Below are 22,133 nucleotides of genomic sequence, written 5' to 3' on the forward strand. Positions count from 1 at the left end.
AACCACACTATTTGTGGAACATGCACTATTTGCAATATTGAACAAGCCTAAGTCCACACTAACCACGCAGAGGGCGTCAGGTTATGAGATCATCTTATCTAGACCAGAATTATCAATTGTTAGGTGCAGCACAGTTAATCCTGCAAGGTTTATAGCGGAAGTAATTGAGGAAGGCGACTATGCACATGATTGTACACAGACTACCGAAATGTACTCATGTACTAGAAAAGTTGAAGAGGACGCGCTAAATGGAGGAGAGCTCTTGTTCATTGATGGGTTATCAACAATAGACCAAAGTGATGGGATAAGGAGAACTGGGGCAGCAGTGGTAAAAATGACAGAGGAATTGGTGTGTGTGGCGGTGAAATGCGTACAATTACCACAACATTACTCTGCTCAAGCAGCAGAATTGGTTGCACTGATCTTGGCGTTGAAGGAAAGCTTTGACAAAAGAGTGACTATATATTCTGACAGCGCATATGTCACGTCTACTGTCCACTCAGGATTGTCCAAATGGAGGAGAAGAGGGTTTAGGAGAGCTGACGGCACCCCAGTGCAACATGCCCTCTTGTTAGCTGAGTTAATTGAAGTAATAAATGATCCCCAAGAACTAGCTTTGGTCAAATGCCTTGCACACACTAACGGAGAAGATCATATCTCAAAAGGAAATGCAGCAGCAGACGCACATGCAAAGTATGCCGCATATTTTGGTGAGATATGGAACCCCCAGAGTCAGAGAGAGGGAGAGGGAGGGGGATAGCTAAAGAGATGTTGATGAGAGAAGGGTACACCCATCTCCCAGCCACACAGATAATGGAGTTACAAGCGGCTGCACCAATGGCAGAAAAAGAAATATGGGTAAAAAGAGGATGTACAATGTCGCCAACTGACGCACTATGGCGCCAGGGTAACACTGGAAAGATGGTAATGCCATTGGCACTATTGAACACCGTCCTGAGCCAACTCCACCACCCAGCCCACACAGGCAAGGAAGTTATTGCAGCACAAATTAGGGAAGATTGGTTCTGTCCCGAGTTAAATTCCCATGTGACAAATTTTATCAGCAATTGTCTCACATGTCAACAGTTTACGGCCGGTCACACGCTGAAAATGATAAAAGGTACTATACCCCGGCCAGAGGGACCCTTCCTGCACATCCATATTGACTACTTTGATATGATCAACGTATGTCAAGGAAATAGGTAAATGATTGTAGTAGTATGCCCATTCTCCAGGTGGATTGAGGCAGGACCCTGCTCACATCCAGATGCATTTAGAGCAACTAAATTTGTAGCGAGGGAGGTTTTCCCCAGGTGGGGAGTGTGCGAGGTACTGCGGTCGGATAACGGCCCACATTTCGCTAATGAAATGTTCCAGCACATCACATCCTTACTGAATATCAAGCATAAATTTGCATGTGCATATCACCCGCAGGCCAACGGTACATGCGAACGCCTGAATGGCCTACTGAAGGAGGCAATTGCAAAGATACAGCAAACAACAAAGAAGAGTTGGTTGTATTGCCTTCCGCTAGCTCTATTTGAGCTGAGGAATAGACCAGGCTCCGACCACCACCTCACTCCTCATGAGGTGGTGACCGGACGTCAAATGCGCCTTCCTCTAACGCCAACATCAAGGGCATTCACAGACTATGAAAACACTGCAACTGTTCTTGGTGATGAAATGTACCAATATGTGTCTTCTTTGGTTACTAATGTAGTGTTTGTGTCTCAACAGCTCGAGCGCACGCGGGGCGGGTCTAAGAGTTACCAGCAAGAAGACGAGGACCAAGGACCGTAAAAGGAAAAACTGTGCAAAATTGCTAAAGGTGACCATGTGCTACTCCGCAATTTCAATAGAAAGTGGAACAGCCCACGCTTCACTGGTCCCCACCTTGTAGAGGAGGTATCTACGAGAGCAGTAAAGTTGCAGGATAAGCGTGCTTGGAATCACCTACACGACGTAAAGATCTGCAAACTCCAGACCCGCCCTAGCATCACCGACAGGGCCATTTGAAGAACAGCGACAGCGTCACCCACGGAGGAAGAGACTTCTACCACAGCTGACGACATAAGTGTCTCCATACCCTGCCACCCCCCAGATTCCCCAGAGACAACTACTGAGATAGAAACTGGTAATTCCCATACCGCCCACCCCATGGTCACACGATCAAGGAGTAAAGAGACTTCCGCCAGTTGAACCCCAAACCCTCTGCCTATTGACCTCCTACCCACTACAGTAACCACCCAATTGAAGGACATTGTCTTGCACATATACACATGTAAACACTTGAATGTTCTCTTTTTTCTTTCTCGCACATGCAGGTACCGCGTATTATTGTATTGCTAAGAAAACAGATAACTAATAAAGTTCATTGGCCAGGAGTAGATGCTACCCTCAGACGATAACTACCCTGAAGCCCTATCACACCAATTCGTCTATCACATAAAAAGGCCAAAGTACCTAAAAAGAAGGAGGGTACGTGTCTACTACACAGCATTTATCTTGGCCATAGAACAATCAATGCCCCATCTTCACCAACACTTGCCTGCCCTAAGAGATAGATCGCTTAGATTGGCGTGGGAACCGCTCTTCGCCTGGGCACTGAACGACTACTTGATAGGGAGAGCTTGAAAACAACAACTAACATTAATAACAAGCATATTGAGAATTTTCAGGCGGGCAACTTTAACGTCGCAAGAATAAGCTGCAGGACTGCAGCAAGGTAAGAGCAAAATGCCGGTGAGACTAGCTTCTGTAATAAAAATGATAGGGAATTTGATGATCACTGGGTTTTTGGCTGCCTCTGTATGGCAGAAAAGTTATGCTATCAATATTTTGGCTGTACCCAAACCTAATGTACCCCCACCCACGGCTGCAACAGGTGTTACGTCAGGTGGTACTAGCAAGCCTCCACATAAGGGAAATAGAGTTAAACGTAGCACATACTCAGATAATAAAGGTATTGATAATTACATAACAGATTCAGCACACGTCTCGAACAACATGTGGTACCAACACATGACCCAAATAGGTAAGCAGACAACAGAAGACAGGTGCTACGTCTGTTCATTGATCCCATACGCCATGAGCGCTTCTCGAACATTCGTTGCTACGGAAATAGATGAAAAGACAGCACAATGTATAATATACCTGGCACTGTTCCAAACAAAAGGGAGATTTCAAGGAACGGTGGTGAAACTGGTGTGGAAAACGCGAGACACGTATCCATACGAAAACAACTTCCTCAAGACTTATTTGAGTTACCACAAAAGCAGTTTGTATGCTGAAGCATTCAGATACGTGACAAGTGGTCCTGAAAAGGGAGAAACAAAGAAAGTAACACTACAATACCTACCATGTGACTGGTACGCCACTGAAGTTCCTGGTAAACAAGGATGTTGGGAAAGACCACTGGTAACAATAACAGGGAAGGTGTACATGGACAACAAATGGGACATAGGAGTGATTGGCAGCAACATGGTAACAAGAGAAAATATTACAACTATTGATGAACACAATAACAGATGTTGGACGATTTGGGGCAAGTACATACCCCTGTTGACGTGGATGGAGAAGGATGAAGACCCAATAAGCATACTGCCGCTGTCTGCACCTAAGATATGCTACCAACATAGAGGAGAAGTGGACGTGGGATACAACACCAACTGTGCAAGCGTGACAGAGTTACCTGAGGGGGGAGCAGGAACAGCAGTATTAATGGACCATTACTGGGCCTGCAGAAACAAGGCATACCACACACTGCCCCTGCTGTGGAATGGTATATGCACAATGGTACACGTTAATGTACCATCACTAGTGGTGCCCCAGAAACATGTGAATGTGGCGAACTTCCCTAAAATGGATGAAGGAAACAAGAGGAAGAAGAGATCTGTAAAACCTCAGAAGGGGTCAGAGAACGAAAACAACAACAACAACAATGTCCTGAATAGAAAGAAAAGACAAGGAGAACCTCTGACAGGAAATTACCTATGGGGAAGGTCGGAAACAGCACTCACTTCAATCCCACCAGAACACAGATTATTCAGCAGAGCAGCAATGTTCTTCTCGTCAATAATACATCCGGGACTACAAGCTTAGGCAAACGCAAAATGGCTCCAGATAACTCGATGGGAGCTAATGATGACAATTAATTCTACAGTAAATGGATTCAACGCAATAAAAGAGGAACTGCGAGCAGTGAGGATAGTAGCACTACAGAACAGATATGTATTGTATCTCCTTACAGCAATGGAAGGAGGAGTTTGCGCAAAGATAGGACAATCATGCTGCACATTCATTCCTGCTAACGATGCTGACAATGGTACACTGACAGAAGCAGTATCACAACTGGCCCGGATGCACTCCAAAATGATGGAAGAAAGTAAAGGAGTGAAGAAGGATGACAGCTGGTTTTCAATGTTATGGTCATGGATGCCATCTTGGCTGTCGGACGGACTGAAGATTATAGTTGGATGCATAATACTGGCTGGAGCTGCACTGATCATAATAAGATTTTGGAAGGCCCGGAAGGCACGCACTAATATGATCGAAATGATTGGTATGCACCCCTTGATGCCGACAGATGATGACCAGCACACAGGCACAATAATAAAAGAAAGAGAAAAACTGCGCAAACAGATCATCACCAACCACCTGGACCCACCATCTGTGAAGCTCGAAAACCCAAGAAACCCAAGGAGCTACATAGGGAAATGGGTATACTGCACACCTGGAGGAACCTGTGTATACATGTATTGGTCATTTGAAGACCATGTCAACCACTATGGACACTTGGGAGGAGTAACTAAAATATGGAGAGTGAGAGGAGATAAGGAAAAAGATATGTTTGTGGTCGACAAGTCGACCAGAGGGGGGACTGAAGTGGGAGAATGGGACAAAAGACTCCCACCAATCCCCTCACGCCCCTGGCCTAGAGGATCACGGCCCAGACACCCGCCACGAGAGGAATTTGCCTATCTACCAGACGACCAAATACCCTGGTACAGGAACATACGGATGTGCCCACCAGCCTGCCCACCAGCCTGCCCTGCCCAAGCCGACACCTGCGGCATGGATGAACTCGACTGAACCATTCAACAGTAAATGAACACATCGTTAGAGATGCCATGACGACCAAGCCAACGGCCAGAACACCCGTGCAAACAGGCACACTGGACACTCCCACACCAATCCACACGAAGAACATATTCAGTGCTATGACGTAGGTGACGGACACACCCACTGACGCGCATCTTTATTATTTTTCACATAGGTTTTTCAAATGCAGAAACGCAAGACGCACAACGAACTCATCTAAAATGCTTGCTGACGCTTCTCCTAACCCGTGCATTGCAATGAGAAATATAACGAAGACATGATACTGGGGATAAAGCAATATGATACCATAACTTAAAGCGCCGTGCATCAAACATCCCCACCTATGCACCAGGCCCAAGTAGGCCACAAGCAAGAGCCTCCATGAACATTGAACGAGCAAGAGTACACTTGCTGACCCTGCAGAATGAGCTCGGCGAGAACAGACAGCCAAGGGAACAATGTTGCAAACTCGCATACCACAAGCCGAAGCCAAGGTCACACCTGCAAACTAAGTCAGACACACAGTGGAAAATGCAATATTAAATGTGCAGAATTCTGCCTCAACCACGGCCTCTCCTCACGTGACCAAGCCGAACCTGACAGGGTGCCAGACCCAGGAGGGAGGAGGCACCTGGGTCCCACGTTTTGAGACACAGGCAGCAACAATGAAGCGGCTCAATGGGCATCTGCGGCGGTGGGAGTAGTCTGCCTTCAAGCATATGAACAAATCCACGCATTGTCTGCACAAACACATAGTTACACATTGTTGCAAATGGCAGGTGCACCGCGAGCTGGGAACAACGATGGTACCAGACTGGGGGGCTCGCGAGTGGACCAATCAGAACATGGGGCACTTATCACAGACACCATTAAAATTAGCCAATCATCAGGGGTCTTCATGTAACAATTTTCATGTATCTAATAGACGGGACAACCCAAGTATACCATCTGACTGACCCTCAACCACTAACAGCGTTCTCTATACGTATGCTATACTAACCCTACCACTCGAGAAACCAATCCAGAGTGACGATAGGTTTTTTGCTAACTTTCCCAGGTGACGCGAGTAGCGCGTCATACTGAGGTACAAAGGGCCTGCGAGCCCCACGAATTTTGAGAGAGAGTCAGGACGGACGCGTACGATCCTTGACCCATCCCTGCCGTTGTTTAATAAATAGCAGAACCACCTTGCTTCTTGCGTGTGCCTCATACTCATTTTTGGGATACACGGGAGGAGTTGGGGCCTCCCTGCCCAGGGGTCCGCGGACGGTCCAGCAGACGCCGGGAGAATTTTACCCCGACAACACTATGGAACTTTTATTTCTCTGAAGGTCAGATTTACCCTTTTAATCACTATACATATTTCAAAATGGTCCTGCATAAATCATTCAAAGAATAGTGCAGTGCCAACATTATGTCTTCTGGTTTGTCAACCCTCAATTGACTCTCTGCCATTGTGTACTGGCGGAACTCTCTCATCATTGGAGAGGCAGTGCCATGGGGAGGAGGGTCCGGGCCTGAGGGGCATGGCACCAGGCCAAGCAATGTAGTATTTCTTCAAAGAACCCAATCCTGGCGATTTGCATAAAAGCAAAAGAGCATTATGGGAACAAAAGAATGTCCACAATTTTAAATTTGAAACATGGCTTACAGTGATTCAGTAAGAAACACTTTTGAGGGAATAATGGAAGTTGGGCCTTGCGGTTTTAATTTGTCATACTACTCACCCTAAGAAAAAAATGTCTTTACATTGCAGGACATATATACCAATTTGGACAGCTGCAACATGACTGTCTGTTTCGAGTGGGGAAGCATGAGTCGAGGGACTGTGGTGTGGGGTGCCTGGGATTGTGGGACACTTTCTGCTTAGGTGTGAGAAACATGTTGAGGAGAGAGAATTGATGAGGGTTCGGTTGTCTGCGCTGGGTGTGGCTTAGCTGAGTGGGAAGGCTTTGCTGGGAAGTGACGGGGAGAGAGGCAGGAGGAGGAGCAGTGTGATGTTGGATTTTGTGAGGCAGACGGGGCGGTGGGAGGAGTTGTGTGTTTATGTGAGCTAAGTATTGATTGGTGGATTTGGTGCACATCATCCTTTAGGATGGGGAAGCGCCTGCGTGGGTCTGCCCACGCATCCGATAATTAAGAAGAAGAAGACAGCTGCAACAAGAGTGTGAAGCTTTGCCTGTTTCTCTATTCAGTTTCATGTGTTGAGTCTAATAAAAGGGTCCTCACTTCCGATGCTAAGGGGTCTGAATGAGGATTTACCGACCATCAACTGGTTCAATTTTGCACTGAGGAAGCCAAGCCGACAAAAGAAATGTAAGATGACCGGGAGAACCACAGCAATTTCTCTGGTTTTCATAATTTTATTGGCCATGTTGTAGACATAGAAGAGACGTCCTCACAGAAGTTGTCAGTGGGTTTACCCAGGCACTGCTCATATTATACCCCTGCCTGAAATTGTCCTTTTATTCAAAGCTTTCTGGAGCCACTTCGGGGAACCATAAGTGCTACATGGAGCCAATGAAATCCATGCATATAAAATGAGCTCTACTTTCAAAACCCTTTAAGTTGGGCTTAACTCTCCTGTACTATATGTATGTCCCCTGCAACAAAAAGAAATACAAATGGTGTTCCATAAATATATAATAAAATGTACATTATCAGGATGCTGTAAGTCGCTGAGGAGCTTTTTTTTACCAAATAAGGTGTGAGGCAGAAGGCCAAGTGTTCTGCAAGGCATATCAAGGCCGAAGCCTGGTTCACATATGACTTCAGTACCTTTTTGCTATTTCCCTATTTTTAAACAGTATAGTACTTTAGACCTCATGCACACCCATTCCACTACCCTTGGTGCTTTAGTAACTTGATGTCACTGGTGTGTCTATTTCTATGGAAATGGAGAAAGCATTTGTACTGCAGCTGTTGGCATTATTTCTGGCCCATCTAATTGAGCCAACAGGAGAAGTTTTATTGGTGAGAATAGCTCTGCTGTTCAGGGAGAGAGGCTGGTGTCAGGCTTAGTCAGATGTGCACCAAGCTCCGTGATGGCAGCCTGTATATTCTTCGCTTCATCCGGGCTTGCCTGGCACTAACCTATTGAAGGGCGGCCACCAGCACATCATTCGCATTGGTGTACAGCAGCGGTCTCCAAACTATAGGGTGTAGTTAATACACTCTCGTGTTCCTGTTCTGCCTTTTTCGGCTCCCTCTGTTTTATGTTTTACGTGCTCCCTGAGGCCTTTGGGCGTGTGGCGCGTTATAATAAATAAATAAATAAATAAATAAATAAATAAATAAATAAATAAATAAATAAATAAATACAATAATAAGAGTGGTGTGCTGCTCATGAGGAGGCCTGCATGTGTAGATGGTGTGCCACGCTTACTCTGGGATGGGGCAGCATACAGCATGTAGACACATACTGACATGCCGACCGCTTCCCTACGTCACACACAACGAGACTATTGGGACTGCTGAGGTTATAATAGGACTACATATACGCCAGTATGTGAGGCAGTGCGGCCATTTGCAGGATACTAGTAAGCAATGAGGCAGGAGAAAGAGTGTGGAGACCCCATTTTAAGAATAAGGAGGCAGATATATCACACGTCTGCCCCCTTCGGATAACATAGCATGCACAGTTCACTTTAAAGGCATCACACACGTTTTCTTTAAACCTGGGTGCTCTCTTACAGTCAGCCGTGATCTCGTAAGGGGAGTTGAGGCGCGCATCTCCACAGGGCGACGTGCTCACATACAGGTGGAACTGGATGTTTTCTTTCAGCCTGTAGCGGCCTTCCTTTAAACGCACGAAAATGGAGCGCTCCCAGTCCTCGCGCCGTTTGCTGAACACGCAAAAAAGAAAGCACAAAAAATGAATGTCAACTCCACCCCTCCAAAAAAGAGCACATAGTTAAAGATGAGTGTTAACATGGATGGGTTCAACAGGAAAGACACTGGAGCCACAGATGGGCTGAGTAACCTCTTCTTTACTAAGGTTTCAGGAGCCAGGTTACAGGGAGGAACATTAGGTTACGGGACACAGAGACATCCACCGGCAGCCTCTCACTCAAGCAGCTGACTCTCGACTGGCGTATGTAGAACACTCACAGGGAATCAATCACACATCAACAGTCCACAACTCACATTCCACTGGCCTTCAGGCTGCTCACGTCATAACATAAGGGAAAGAAGCACATCACAACAATGAACTCTTGCTTATCTGTTTCAATGGGCCCGATTCAAAAAACGCATTTTCGTGTGAAATGCGCCCAATTCACAAAGGGTGCAAGAATGTCCACAACAAAGATCAAATAGGCGGACATTCTGATGGCCTTCCACCCATGCGCCCCTGGGTGATTGTTTTCACCCATTCATAAGGAAGATGCGCTGTTAGACCAATCAAAAGTCACACCATCTCCCAATGCCTGTTTGGAACAGATGCACGGGTATGCGGAGGGTCATTCGGAACTCTAAGAGAATTGTTTTTGACCCGGAAAATCTCAACACGAATCACTTCTTTCTTGATTGTATGTCTATCCCTCAAGCAGCTCTAGCAATTTTTTCACCTGTTTTTTTAACATTTCACCATGACAGGAACTTTAACCGCCCCCCTTAGTCAGACGCACACCAAGATTCGTGATGGCAACCTACACAGTATTACTTTCATCCGGGCTTGCCTTGCACTAACCTACTAAAGGGGGTGGCCACCACATCATTCGCATTGCTGTACAGTGTCAGAGAGAAATGCACAGGACACACACATTTGTGGATCAAGTGATCTGCACAACTCGTCGGATCAGGCAACTGCAAGAAGCATTGAGTTGCATGATTCTTTGTGAATCAGGCCCACTGTGTAGCTGTGCACACCTGCAACTAATTGCACGTAGAATAACATTGCATGATTGTGGTAACAATGTAAGGATGCACATTAGGTAAGGCATGCTCGTGAGAGACTTTAGAGCCTTTAAAGGGAATGAAGCACTCAGTGCCGGGTTAATAATGCTGCCCTGTTATGAGGCTTCCAGAAGGGCGCTGTTTTGCAGACAATAACTATCGCCCTAACTCGCTTATGCCGCAGTGCTTGATTCTTACATTTAAAAAATGTCAAGAGACACTTGAATTATATGAAATGCTCTCAGTGGACCTATGTCCTATGTGACACCCTGAGCCACTTCTGGCTTTTGGTGACGAGCCGCCTGCGTGCTGCGACATGTAGACCCGGCGGCCCCAATTTCACACAGGTTTCCCGCCACTCAGCGAGCTAGGATGTGAGAGCGCATTGACACCTTCCGTATCAGCCATTTGCATCCACTCTTTACCCTTCTGACATGATTTCGCTCCGGTAGAGCGTGGAGGCCAGCCATGCCGCTCCCACGCGTCAGCGAAGCATTGAAGTGACGGACGATGTCTACCACATAAAAAAATAATAATACATGAATAAGAGCATACGGCACTCTGTCACCCATCACGAGTGGACTTAACTATCTTCTAGTGGGATTGGTGAAAGCTTCATAGGCCACATAGAGTTCATTGCTTAGAGATTCGGTGTGGCCCCGCATCTGCTCCTGCCGGTCTCTCTGCTGTGCATTAAAAGTGTCTACAACTCCTTCCTCGTTGATGTTATAACCAAGCCTTCAATGGGTATAAGGAAACCATCATGATGTAAACCATTTGTGGTAATGGCATTTTGATCATTCTATTTGTGAGCCATGTGTGGATCATAGTACTCACCCAATACTGACAGGAAGGGACCAGTGTGCCCCAGAAAGGATCATGCATGCATTAAACCTTCCTGAGTCATGTAAAAGGGCAGGAGGGGTGGGACGTGGGGACAGAGATGAGGAAGAACTGGCCTCAGTCCAAAGAAAACCACCGATACCATCATGTCTCTATACCTTGTCACCATCTTTACTTCATGGAACTATGTCTTCTTGGTTTTTTGTTTCTGTTCTTCCCTTTCTTTTTCTTTTTTTTTCTAAAGCTGTAGCATTGATCAGTTTCTTGTGTTTTTCTTTGTACACTGTCCATTTGTTTAGTATTTTCTGTATTGTGTTTGTGAAAAGCCATTTGACTATCACACAATAAAACAAAAAAACAAAAACAAAAACACAAAACAAAAATATGCCAAAGTAAAGGCAAGTCTTTACTCAACATTAACCAAAACCATCAAAGAACGCACAAGGTTATTGGTGCCAACAGACAGGCCATCACAAAAAGCCATCTGCAGGGTAATTAACACAGAGACGTTACATGATAACCCAATCAAACAATTAGTCCAGCTATGTGGAACGGGGAGGTCCCCACTTTCGAATGCTGTAAGATCTGTCAAAGAAACATCAGTGTGTCCACCTGGGAGACAGCCAATCCCCCAGAAGAGGAGTCCCGCAAGGGGGATCTTGACCACCATGCAGCCAAAATGAAAATCGCCCGGCCAATCCAGAAGTACTATACCTCCTATGAAAGACGCTGAGCAGGATAACAAGCCACAAAGGCAGAACAGGGGAGACACCGGCCCTGAAGGTGCCAAAGTGCCACAGGCAATCCACAGGGCACAGAGAGCGCCCAGGCATTCTCCCAATAAGACCAAAGAATGGTTGTTGCCTCTAGCAGCAGTAGTCCCTGTACCTCTCTAACGTTTTGTTGGAACCTTTCCCGGAGTCATCAGTATAGGAGGGGAGAATTGCACTTGCCAATCTATTGTTGCAAACAACCCTCCACCAGACTCTCTGCTACAGAGTCAACACCAGAGGAGGCAGGGCAGCTTGCTTTTTTGGGGAAGCAGAAATTGACCCCAGAGGTTGGAGAGGAGGAGACAGTGGAGACCAGGGAAGGGACAATAAGGTGTCTGAGATAGAAAAGGTCTCATCCAAACTGACACATTGAATACATGAAGGTGGCAGAGGAAGACACAAGACGACCTTCAAAAGACAGGCACTAAACACCTGTTCCTCCTTCTCCTCAGCAACAGGATCGGGTGAGTGCGATTCATGGCGGGGCACTACCAAACTACTGGACAGAAAATGCAGGAACAGTGTTATCTGGGCTCCTCAGGGAAGTGTTAATCAGTTCAAACACAGGAAAAGACACCCACATATTACAAATTCAAAGGAGGACTCATAAATTAACAAAAACAGAACACTTGAGCCCTCCCTATGCTTCCACTTGAGGTGGCATTTATCACAGAAATACTCTATTTCGCATGATTGAACTTGCAAACCCTGGTAAAGTTATAATGACTCAGCTAAACGTTAATGCATGCATCAATCGACTGTGCCCTCAAAGTATATAAATATACATAAGTATATAAATATTTAATGAGTTGCCTCTCATTCATGCTCGGCCAATACTGACAAAGGCATTTAACGGGTGGGTAAGGGAAAGCGTTCCGGCATTTGGGGTATTAAAAACTATGCCTGGTTATTGGGAAAACGAAATGTTTTGGATGCGGCAGCCCTGCTAAGGAATCCTCAGCACAGCTAATGCCATACAAGTTCACCAAAACAAGTGAGACAACTCCCTCCTTAGTATAGACCGAGGACCATACAGGTGATACCTTGGCTCTGCACATGCGTGATGCGACTAATGACCTGCAGTTATGCAGGCCTGTGAATGGACGGCACACACTGATGCCAATAGTAGCCTACTAGCCTATCACCCTAGCTAAACTGGCACTGTCAGGACACTGTCAATCCCACAGTGGTCCCACCAACAAGCCAACGCATTGGTTTGTTATATACCACAAGACCTACTGGATGTGAGACAAAACTGCCGTCGTGCGTGCCAGAAGACCCTGGTCATTCAGCGAAACAGTATTCCACCAAATAGGAACACGATCCATAGTTGGTGGCCTCCTACAATCCACTTACATGGTTGCCATCATTCTCGGCCAACGCCACCATTTTACCTGTGGAATACAACACACAGCGTAAGCTACCCGTAGAAACTGGTGACTGATCAAAGCCATAAGCCATAGCACAGAGTGCCATGTACCGGACTTTGGAGAGTCGCTAACGGAGACCAACGAGGACCTAGACACTTACAGTCTAAAATGGGAACACCACAGATTGTTTTTGGGGCACGGCAACCAAAGAAACCACTATGAGCAATAGCTAGACATTGTCAGAAGCACCAAACGCCACATCTCAGCCCCGCAAACCTTGAGTCTTCCCAGGTCCACAGTGTGAACTATACCAAGACTTGCATGTTTGCTAAAAAAACAAAGCCACATTTACCAGAACCGTGACAATCCATACAAAAAGATGACAAATTACAGCCAGGCATCAAGAGAAAACCAAAGCCACAGCCCAGGCCACCTCAATTACAATGGGGGGATGGAACGAAGGGGTTGCTAGTGCGTACTAAAAGTCCTAATATGTACATGAAAGAGAAGTGTTGCAAGGGTTTGGGGCTGAAACCCGAGAATACGGACCACTACAATAAAGCAGTCATGTTAAAAACCATAAAACACATATATTTAAACACATAACAAAATAAAGCATGGGAAATTAATCACGCGCTCCGAGCCTTGGTCAGGATTAGCGCATGCACTCCTAACTCATGTCAAAGGCATGGAATCAAACATGCTTTCGAAAGGTCAAGCGGGGTCGGATAGCTCAGGCACAAACTCACCCTATTGAGGTAAAGACTGTGATTCGGGAGGCGGACGAGGCGTGCAGCAGCAATGCGCATGCGTTTGCCGCTCAGTAATGGCGGCGGGTGGCCCGCCAATGTTATGTGCCTCCAGCTATGTTAGTTCCGAGGCCTGTTTTTATGATTCAGAAAGAAAGTAAATAGTGGCCGCGCATCCCAGATAATCTAATCTTTACCGAAACATGTTGCCAGTGTGGAATGGAAAGCAAAAGCCCCAGCTGTGTTGAATTACTGTTCTTTTCTTTCCAGAGCCTTGGGGCCACGCTGGCAGCTCAGAAAGAGTTCCACAGCCCCCCCTTGCTCCAGACGCCCCAATGACAGATTTGTTCCACCAGTGATCGTTCAGCATTTCATAGACACCAAGAGAATGCAATTTACCTTAGATGGAGCTCCAGCTGCGAGTAGAGGAAACAAACAAGCGCTCTTCTCGCCACTGCCTCTGCATGGCAGTCGTTGACCACCAGCCCCCGGTCATTCAGGTACTCTCCGTTTATGCACTTGGTGCCCGATGACATGGCGATCACCTGCGCTTGCCTGAGATCCAGACCTGGGGAAGGCAAAAGATGCAAATGTAAGCGAGGGGCAATGCTTGGCTGGCATTGCAGGGCTGAGGGTTGCCTCATGCCGACATGCATTGCAAAGCTGCACGCTGTGGCAGTTGATCAGCATAATGTCCCTGTGTTGACCTAACTGCCTTGCAATGCAGCGCTCTTGGGCACGCACACTATTAGCGCGACGCGGGGTCCGCGGCAGACTGCTGCAGCCTGCACGTATCGCACTAATTCTTAGATAAAAAGCCTCTGACAAAGTCTACTTGTCCAATCAATAAGAACATTGCAAGACTGCTACTGCCGTAAGAGGCCATAAACATCTACCACCGCGCAGCTAACCGACGCGCCGCTTTACGAGTAGCTCAGGCCTTTATTGGCGCCGGGCACTGAAGTCTGTAAGGAGACAGAGGAAGTTCTGGGAACATATAGGCAAGGTTTTTCGAGCATAACTGCACAAAAAATAAGAAACACCTTTTAACATTTCTGCTTGCTCAGCACATGTTAATAGACACAATATACATTATAAAAAGGGCATACTACGCAAATCGAAAACCTCTGGGACGCTTTGATATTTGTTGCATTGTTAAATGTCAGTCTCTAACTCCTGTAATAATTAGTGTGCACAGCTTAACTCTAAAACACATTGCATGTGTTCCTTTGCCCAAGCATATGATGCGTTAAAGTCTTACCATACTGATCCATGTCCATACCACCTCCTCAAGAAACGTTTTTGAAGGAAGACTTGGTCTCTCAAGATGTTTAGGACTATGACTCTCAGGAGCCCTCACTGGTCACTGTGCTGGCGAGGGCCGATGGGAGTTGTAGTCTAAAACACCTGGAAAGCTAAAGTTTGCAAACCCCCTAACACATGAGTGAACAGCTGATTTCACTGGAGGGCCGACTCTACCACAGAAGTCTCATACAATGGTCCGGACTGTCTATTGGGATGAGGGGGTGCTATGGGCATTGGTGCACCAATTAGAGTGAACAAATGAAATAAAACATTGGTTTGAAGTGTCATTTTTATGTATTCCTCTATTGTTTACACTGTGTGATAGATTGCCTGGTATTGTGGGACGTAAAACGGCAGGTATACGGATGCAAAGACAAAAACTGACTAAACTCCCTCAGTTTAATGATGAAGGCAACACTTCATCATTAAACTCGGGGCACCTGGAGGGCCACAAATAATGTCCAGGAGGGCCACATCCTGCCCACGGGCTTATATGTTGTGGACTAGTGCCCTTAAACAAGTCTTCACTGTTTGATTTAATTTTGGATTTTCATAATGTCCCATATTGAGAGCCCTTGGAATCCAGCACCCTCCACCTGTTCATCATCACCGCAGTCCCAACTTAGGGAAGAAGGCCTCCCTGTGAGAGGACCAGAAAAAATGGCTTGTCCTCTTCTAAAAAGAGGCTCAGCCTCCATGAATCGTGTTGTTAGTTGCCTGTCATCGGAGGCCGATTCTGTGTGAGAGTATGTTTGCAACCTTTTCACTCATGAAGTTATTTCCTTTTTTAGTTGATGAACTTTTTTGGAAATGACATTGCAGCAGTAGTGGAGGGGGGCCTGCTCAACAGTGATAACCATACGAACATTACTCCATGAACACCTCATCATTCTAATCAGGGACTTCTGTGTTGGCCACCTCAGTGCCGTAGGGAGCAGCGGCTTCAGCACTCACAAGCTTCCCAATGTACCCCTCGCTCATTACCACCATAACAAACCATTAGTCGTTGTCAACTAACATAGTGTCCTTGCCATCTAACGCATCAACGCAGCCTATCCAAGGCCTATGCTGCCCGGTGGGTGTCCCTCGTTAACTCCAGATGCTCTTGCGTCTACGGTTGGACTGTGCGGCCAAGGTGTCACTACAATTGCGCCTGCAATCTCAGTGTCACCTGGCCTGGTAGGATCGCTGTCTCTGTCTTCCCTCTGTTTCCCCGCCCTTGCCTCCTCGCGCCTTGAAATACTTGTGCATAGGCACGTTATAAATGCCATATCTATTGCCATTGTATTGAAACTGATGTAAATATATAGTTTAAGGGGTAATATGCAACGAAATGCCATCTAAGATTTGTAAACTTGTAACCATATCCTTAAGTTCCTCACATCACCTAGCTGCCTCTGGGCTTTGTGCGCTTTATAAATGAATAAATAAATATCATATCATATCATATAGAATTCATGTTGATCAGGGTAGTTGATCCCTGATAATCCCGGTCAAGCAAATCTGAAGGTGAGGGCAGTCAGTGGCTTGGTCCAGATGACGCTCTTATATGGAAAAGTCTTCAGAGTGCAGGAAATTAGTGGCTCTTAGTTTCTAATGGTTCGGTGAACTGATGATTTAAACCTACAGTGCCCCCCTGAGTCTCTGGATGCGAATGGTGATCAAAACGGGGCAATGGAAGATAGGTGAATAAACTCCTAATGGGATTCAAGGACAATCTACCCTCTGAATGGCAGTGTTATGGGTGGCACAGTCGTTTTTGGCTCTGTAAAGCAAAGCAGCACATTCTGCAAGGTCTTCTAAGCACATGAAGGGTTGCAGACTGGTTGGAACTAGTGCACCGTCTTTGGTTTTGAGATCAGAAGTTCTCCAACCCTTGCCAAACAATCACTGGTGCTGCTTTGTTATGATGCGCTTGGTCTTCCCTGTTAGTACTTTTATGGGAAATGCTAGTTGTGCAGCACTGGTTTATCGAAGACAAGGATCCACGAGAGGTGGGGTAAGGTATAACAATGTAACTGGCAATCTCTATTACCAAATAAGTCATTCAACATTTCACAAGCCTCTAATGACAATGTTGATTTTGAATTTGTAGTACAGGTGTCTCCAGATGTTTTGGACTACAATTCCCGTGCTCCTTTGCCATTGACTATGGCTAGGGATGATGGGAGTTGTAGTCCAACACATCTGAAGGTTGCACACCTGTAGTAGTTGGTGAAAGTGAGAATGTTATAATGTGGTGTCTCTGTTACGTTTGTTCGCCTCTTGGATCTGTTTGATTTCAATTGTAAAAAGTTTTTTCCACCAAGAAAATGAACAAAAAACATCAAAAGGAACATTATTACCTGTATGGGGTGTGTAATGTTTTAAACGGTTGTGTTTATTCATGAAAGTATGTATTGGATGGTGTCCTTTCTGTAGCCAATTGCATTGACTTTGTGTACATTTTTATGAATAAGGTTATTTTTTGGTTATTCGATTGCACTTGTGCACTATGTCAGTTTTGTCAATAAACTATTGGACAGATTTAATGTAAGGCCTCCTTCTCCACAGCAGTGCAGAAAGAATGTGTCCATCTAACTATAACCTCCGCACAAACCACCAAAGGCTTTCTCCAGTCTCAGCATGGAACTGTGTCACTCGACTTAACCATGCTTTGGGCTAAAGCATCTAACAACCTCGGATTGTCGCAAAATTCAAGGACCAGTGGTTCGGGAGAGCCGAACACGTGCCTGCCAGGCACCCACGCACGAGCTGACTGACATCTGTACTCTGACCACACGTCGAAAATTGGAGTCCCGGCTCTAGCGTCTGCTTTGGGACAGGAGATCTGACAGGGACGCTACCCAGAAAATCCCTCGTCCAATCCCAATAGCATTACTTCCTACCCCATTATGGGGACCCATAATCGAATATATGGATTTTCCCCGATACAAGTTTGAAAAAAGCAAAGTATAGGGTGGCCAGATTTTTCACACAAAAAACCCAGACAGGCCATAGACATAAAAGTAGGACTAACATAAATAAAAATAAAGATATAGTCCTACTTCTATGTCGCTGGGCTGTTGCGGGGGTGGGAGGGCGCGGAGGGTGTGTGCTCACATGCACACCTCTCTTATTGGAGTAAAGTGGCCGGGGATGGGAAGGGAGAGGAAATGAGGGCGTGAAATGCTTTTCACGCCCCCATTCGCGCATTTAGAGTTGTGCCGGGACAAGATTTCGGGATTTCGAAATTGGGTCCCGGCAAAAACAGGGACCTTGGGCACCCACCGTTGCAAAATGAAAAAACTCCTGGGATCCTGGGACGGATGGCGATTTCCCCGGAATGTCCCGGGAAAACTGGGACGTCTGGTCACAGTATCCAGGCGTATCATGACACCCGCAAGCAATTATCAAGTTTACGTCATGCATGCAAACTGGAGGCGTGGACGCGCATACGCGATGAAGGTTTAAAGACTGCGTGTCTGCCATGTGTCCGGAATCCAGGCAGAGATGCCTGGGGCTAAGCGCCTCCAGCCTTGAAATATGGGAGCCCGCATGCTGTTCTCCGCTCTCGTTGTTCTGCTCCATTTGCCGCACCTTGTTTTGCTCTCCCTTCTGTTGGTTTATTTATTGTATGGTTGGAGGGCTTGTGCACTGAATGGACGGCATGGCTATCTTTTTAATAACTGTGGTGTTCGAAAGCATTTTTTCTGTACGAATCAAGCACAGGCATTGGATAAATTGGGCCCAGGACCAGTCCTAGGATTTGTGAAGCCCTGTGAGCAAATGAGGTGTGGCTCCCTACATTTGCATATGCATTGATATCAGTGGAAATGACATCATAGAAATTGGAACCCCTCTTTTTTACTTGCATTTATTTATTTATTTTTACATTTGTAAAGCGCACTGAACCATAAGGCATCAAGGCACTAGTAGTGCAAGTTACAAAGTAGGCATTCAAGTATTCATAATGTCATAAACTGGCCGGGCGGGAGGAAGCATACTCATAGTTCGCTAGGTGAAGAGCCAAGTTTTCAAATGTTTGTGGAATGACCAGTATGATTGCTCAGGGCCGGTGGTAAAGTGTTCCAAAGTTTCGCTGTAGTCACCAGGAAACTCGAACCGCTGGCTCTGGATCATCTAAACCTCGGTAAGGTGAGACGGTGAGTGTATGTGGATCTGGTCGGTCTTATTGACTGGGCTTTAGTGCATTTCTGTGAGAGGTAAGGGGGCAGTTTGCCAGGCACTTGTGGGTGATCAACAAAGTTTTAAAGGTGATACCTACTCGAATTGGGAGCCAGTGAACGTCTCTCCAGGTGGCTGCAATGTGTTCTCGTCTGGGGATGTTGAAGGCAGCTTCGAGTGCGTTGTTGTGGATAACTTGCATCTCGTGGCTATTGCGCGTAGAGGTGTCTATAAATAGATAATTGCAATAGTCTAGTCTGGAGCCAATGATGGCTCGGGCAAAGGTGAGGCTGCTGTCGGGGATAAAAAAGGTCTGGCAGCATTGATAAGTTTGGTGGTGTGAAGCAAAGGATGTATACAGATGCACACCTGTGGGTGATATGCATTTCACTGATTTAGCGATTATAGTGAGGTGCAAGGCAGTGTATAGCAACCTTGACACCAGGCTGCCGTGTAACAGAACAAAAGGGTGACGGTGTCCACAGTCTGTGGAGCACTCGCGTCCCATGCACACTCTGGGATTTGTAATTAAACAAACACTATTCATAGAAATGTACATTCCAATTAAGTCAAAGTTTAGTAAGGGTGGAATGTCCACCTGTGTTATACAGACAACATAATTTCATGAATGTACTCTTCTTCATTTTTACTAAAGAGAATATTTTATGCAGTTATATTTCATCATAATCATGTTACAATATTTCATTCATACACACGCATTTTAGCATTCCGTCTTTCACCTATTGCATCTCTGACTTCCGATGGGCGTTCCACCCCACAGCGCTTCGAGGCCATACCAATGACAGTAGTCGCTATACAAGTAACACATACCATAACATACCATATCACTTCACTTAAAGTACAGATTGGCTTCTTCTACCCCAGGAGGTGCTTCAGCGTGGCATATCTTTGTTTTTAGATGGGCAACTTAATGTACATTAAGGGCAGGCCAGCGGGCTGATGGAGAGTTGGCCGAGTCTTGCATAGTGTCATGGAAAGAAGACAGGCATTGCAGTGGGGAGCAACTCCTTCATACTCCACTCATGTGGGAAGAAACAGTAGTGATGCATGGCAGCTGCTGCTTCCAGAGCCCGCAAAGGCGCAGGGGCCTGGGCGTCCACACAGACTGCCCATGCCTTGGGCCGGGCCTATTTGCAACCGTTGTGTGAAGCATGATCTACGACCAAGTCATGGTAACTTGCAGCAGCTGACAATGTTTCAGACTAACCATGAACGAAAGCTGAACATAATTCGTAGCTGTCAAGCAACCCTATGTCTGTGTGTGCCATTCCTAGCTCTATTTTGAGCCAACATCCTGACATTTGTAGATTTAGTCTTCCCACCATAAGTGTGCAATTACAATGTATGGGATTCCATAAGCCATTGGCTTAAAAGCCAGGACTGGTTGAAGGTGTCAGACACTGCATGCAACCACTTAGCAGTTCTGATAACTGACATAAAAAAGAGGGATTTTGGGCTATTATCATGAAATATTTGCCCTATTTATAAAACAAAGGCTAGCTTTCCCCCAAAATATATTTTTTTCTACAAAGTAGGTGAAAGGGTAAACAAATAGACCAGCCAGGTGATTTCAAACTGGGAAAATATTTTGTAAATTCAATTCTGAGTTAGAGTCACACTGGATATTTATCAGATGGGGAAACAATTGGTAATTCATGTGGTAAATATGCATTCTTTATCCCAAGCAGGAGTTTCTAGGTACCCCATGAATAAGTCTTAAAGGGACTTCATGTGGCTCACGTGACTGCTGGGTATGTGCTTCTCACTTGCTGTTAGTTTCTAAGTCTTCACAAATTCTTCATGAGTTGCTCCCTGTGGACCCTTCTAGGGACCAAGCATCTTGGCTTTGTGGGGACAGTCCTGTTTTCTCCACAGATTCTGTCACATCGTCAAGTGTCCCTCTTTTGGTTGTAGACTTCAAAGCTTGAGAAAGCTCTTCTCTGCTAAATGTAGACTGGCGGTCGGTTTGCGGCTGTGGGGAAAGCCTTGTGTGTGGGAGAGGCAGTTAAATGACTGGATTACCTGTGCTGCAAACCTCTCTCCAGAAGCGTTAGTATTCACATCTCTCCCCAGAGGCTGGTCTTCCTCTACCTCCTTGCCACTTCTCCTACATGGGCTAGGATGGTCATCTTGGCACCAGCCTCATCCTGAAATATCCATCCTTCAACCTTCCACCTGTAGAGGAGGTCCCAAATGAAACCTGCACTCCAGTCGCCCATTTTGAAGGGCCAGGAATGTTCACACCAAAATATGTGACGTATGATGAGAAGATAAATCAGCAGAGAGCTGCAGTAGGGCTCTGCCCAGTACCTATCAGAAGAGCAACATCTATTGAAGTACCGATACCAAGAAAACCATGGACAGTAAGGTATCCATTAAGGAAACCTTACCAGCAAATGAGACGAAATGAAGATTGCCTAATTACAGTCCCAGAAGAAACCAAAAAGGTCTTAATAGAAGATGAATGGTGACGTCACGAGGACCCGGACTGACGTACAAGTAGAAGAAATGACAACCCGAGAATGACAACCAGAGATGAAACACCATGAATAAAGATATTGTGAACCTAAAAGGGGAGAGCGATGTTGAAATAAAAAGAAGCTTAAGCTGTAAACAGGATGAAGATATTCAACCAGCTAACACCTGTACATATGCTTGGAAGCGCAAGTAAGCTAAGAAAACCATGCGGCTTGCAATGCTAAGTAGAATAGTGCAGCAAGCAGCATTATACATAATGTACCGCAAAACGAAGCACAGTATTATAAGTGTAATTTCACTTTGCAAACAAAGCAGAATCAACCCAGGTTACAAAAGGCTGAATGAGCAGAGATTCATATTCTAGCAAAACGAGAAGAGACGGCTGAATCAAAACTCGACAGATGTAACTCGTGCCAGAAGAGCCAAGGTCA

At 45.9% G+C, this 22,133-nt stretch overlaps 1 protein-coding gene across 1 annotated transcript in view; it reads right to left on the reverse strand.

The window, feature by feature from the left end:
• Positions 1-22,133, reverse strand: part of ADARB2 (adenosine deaminase RNA specific B2 (inactive)) — a 1,587,200-nt gene that overhangs the window by 206,567 nt on the left and 1,358,500 nt on the right. Inside the window, exons 5-6 of the mRNA XM_069648017.1 lie at positions 14,131-14,299; positions 8,794-8,945 (exon numbers count right to left, since the gene is read on the reverse strand). Coding sequence (XP_069504118.1) covers positions 8,794-8,945; positions 14,131-14,299 — 321 coding nt within the window. The remainder of the gene's footprint in view (positions 1-8,793; positions 8,946-14,130; positions 14,300-22,133) is intronic.

Source organism: Ambystoma mexicanum, chromosome 2q, assembly GCF_040938575.1.
Source record: "Ambystoma mexicanum isolate Mex_15411 chromosome 2q, UKY_AmexF1_1, whole genome shotgun sequence".
Taxonomy (NCBI): Eukaryota; Metazoa; Chordata; class Amphibia; order Caudata; family Ambystomatidae; genus Ambystoma; species Ambystoma mexicanum.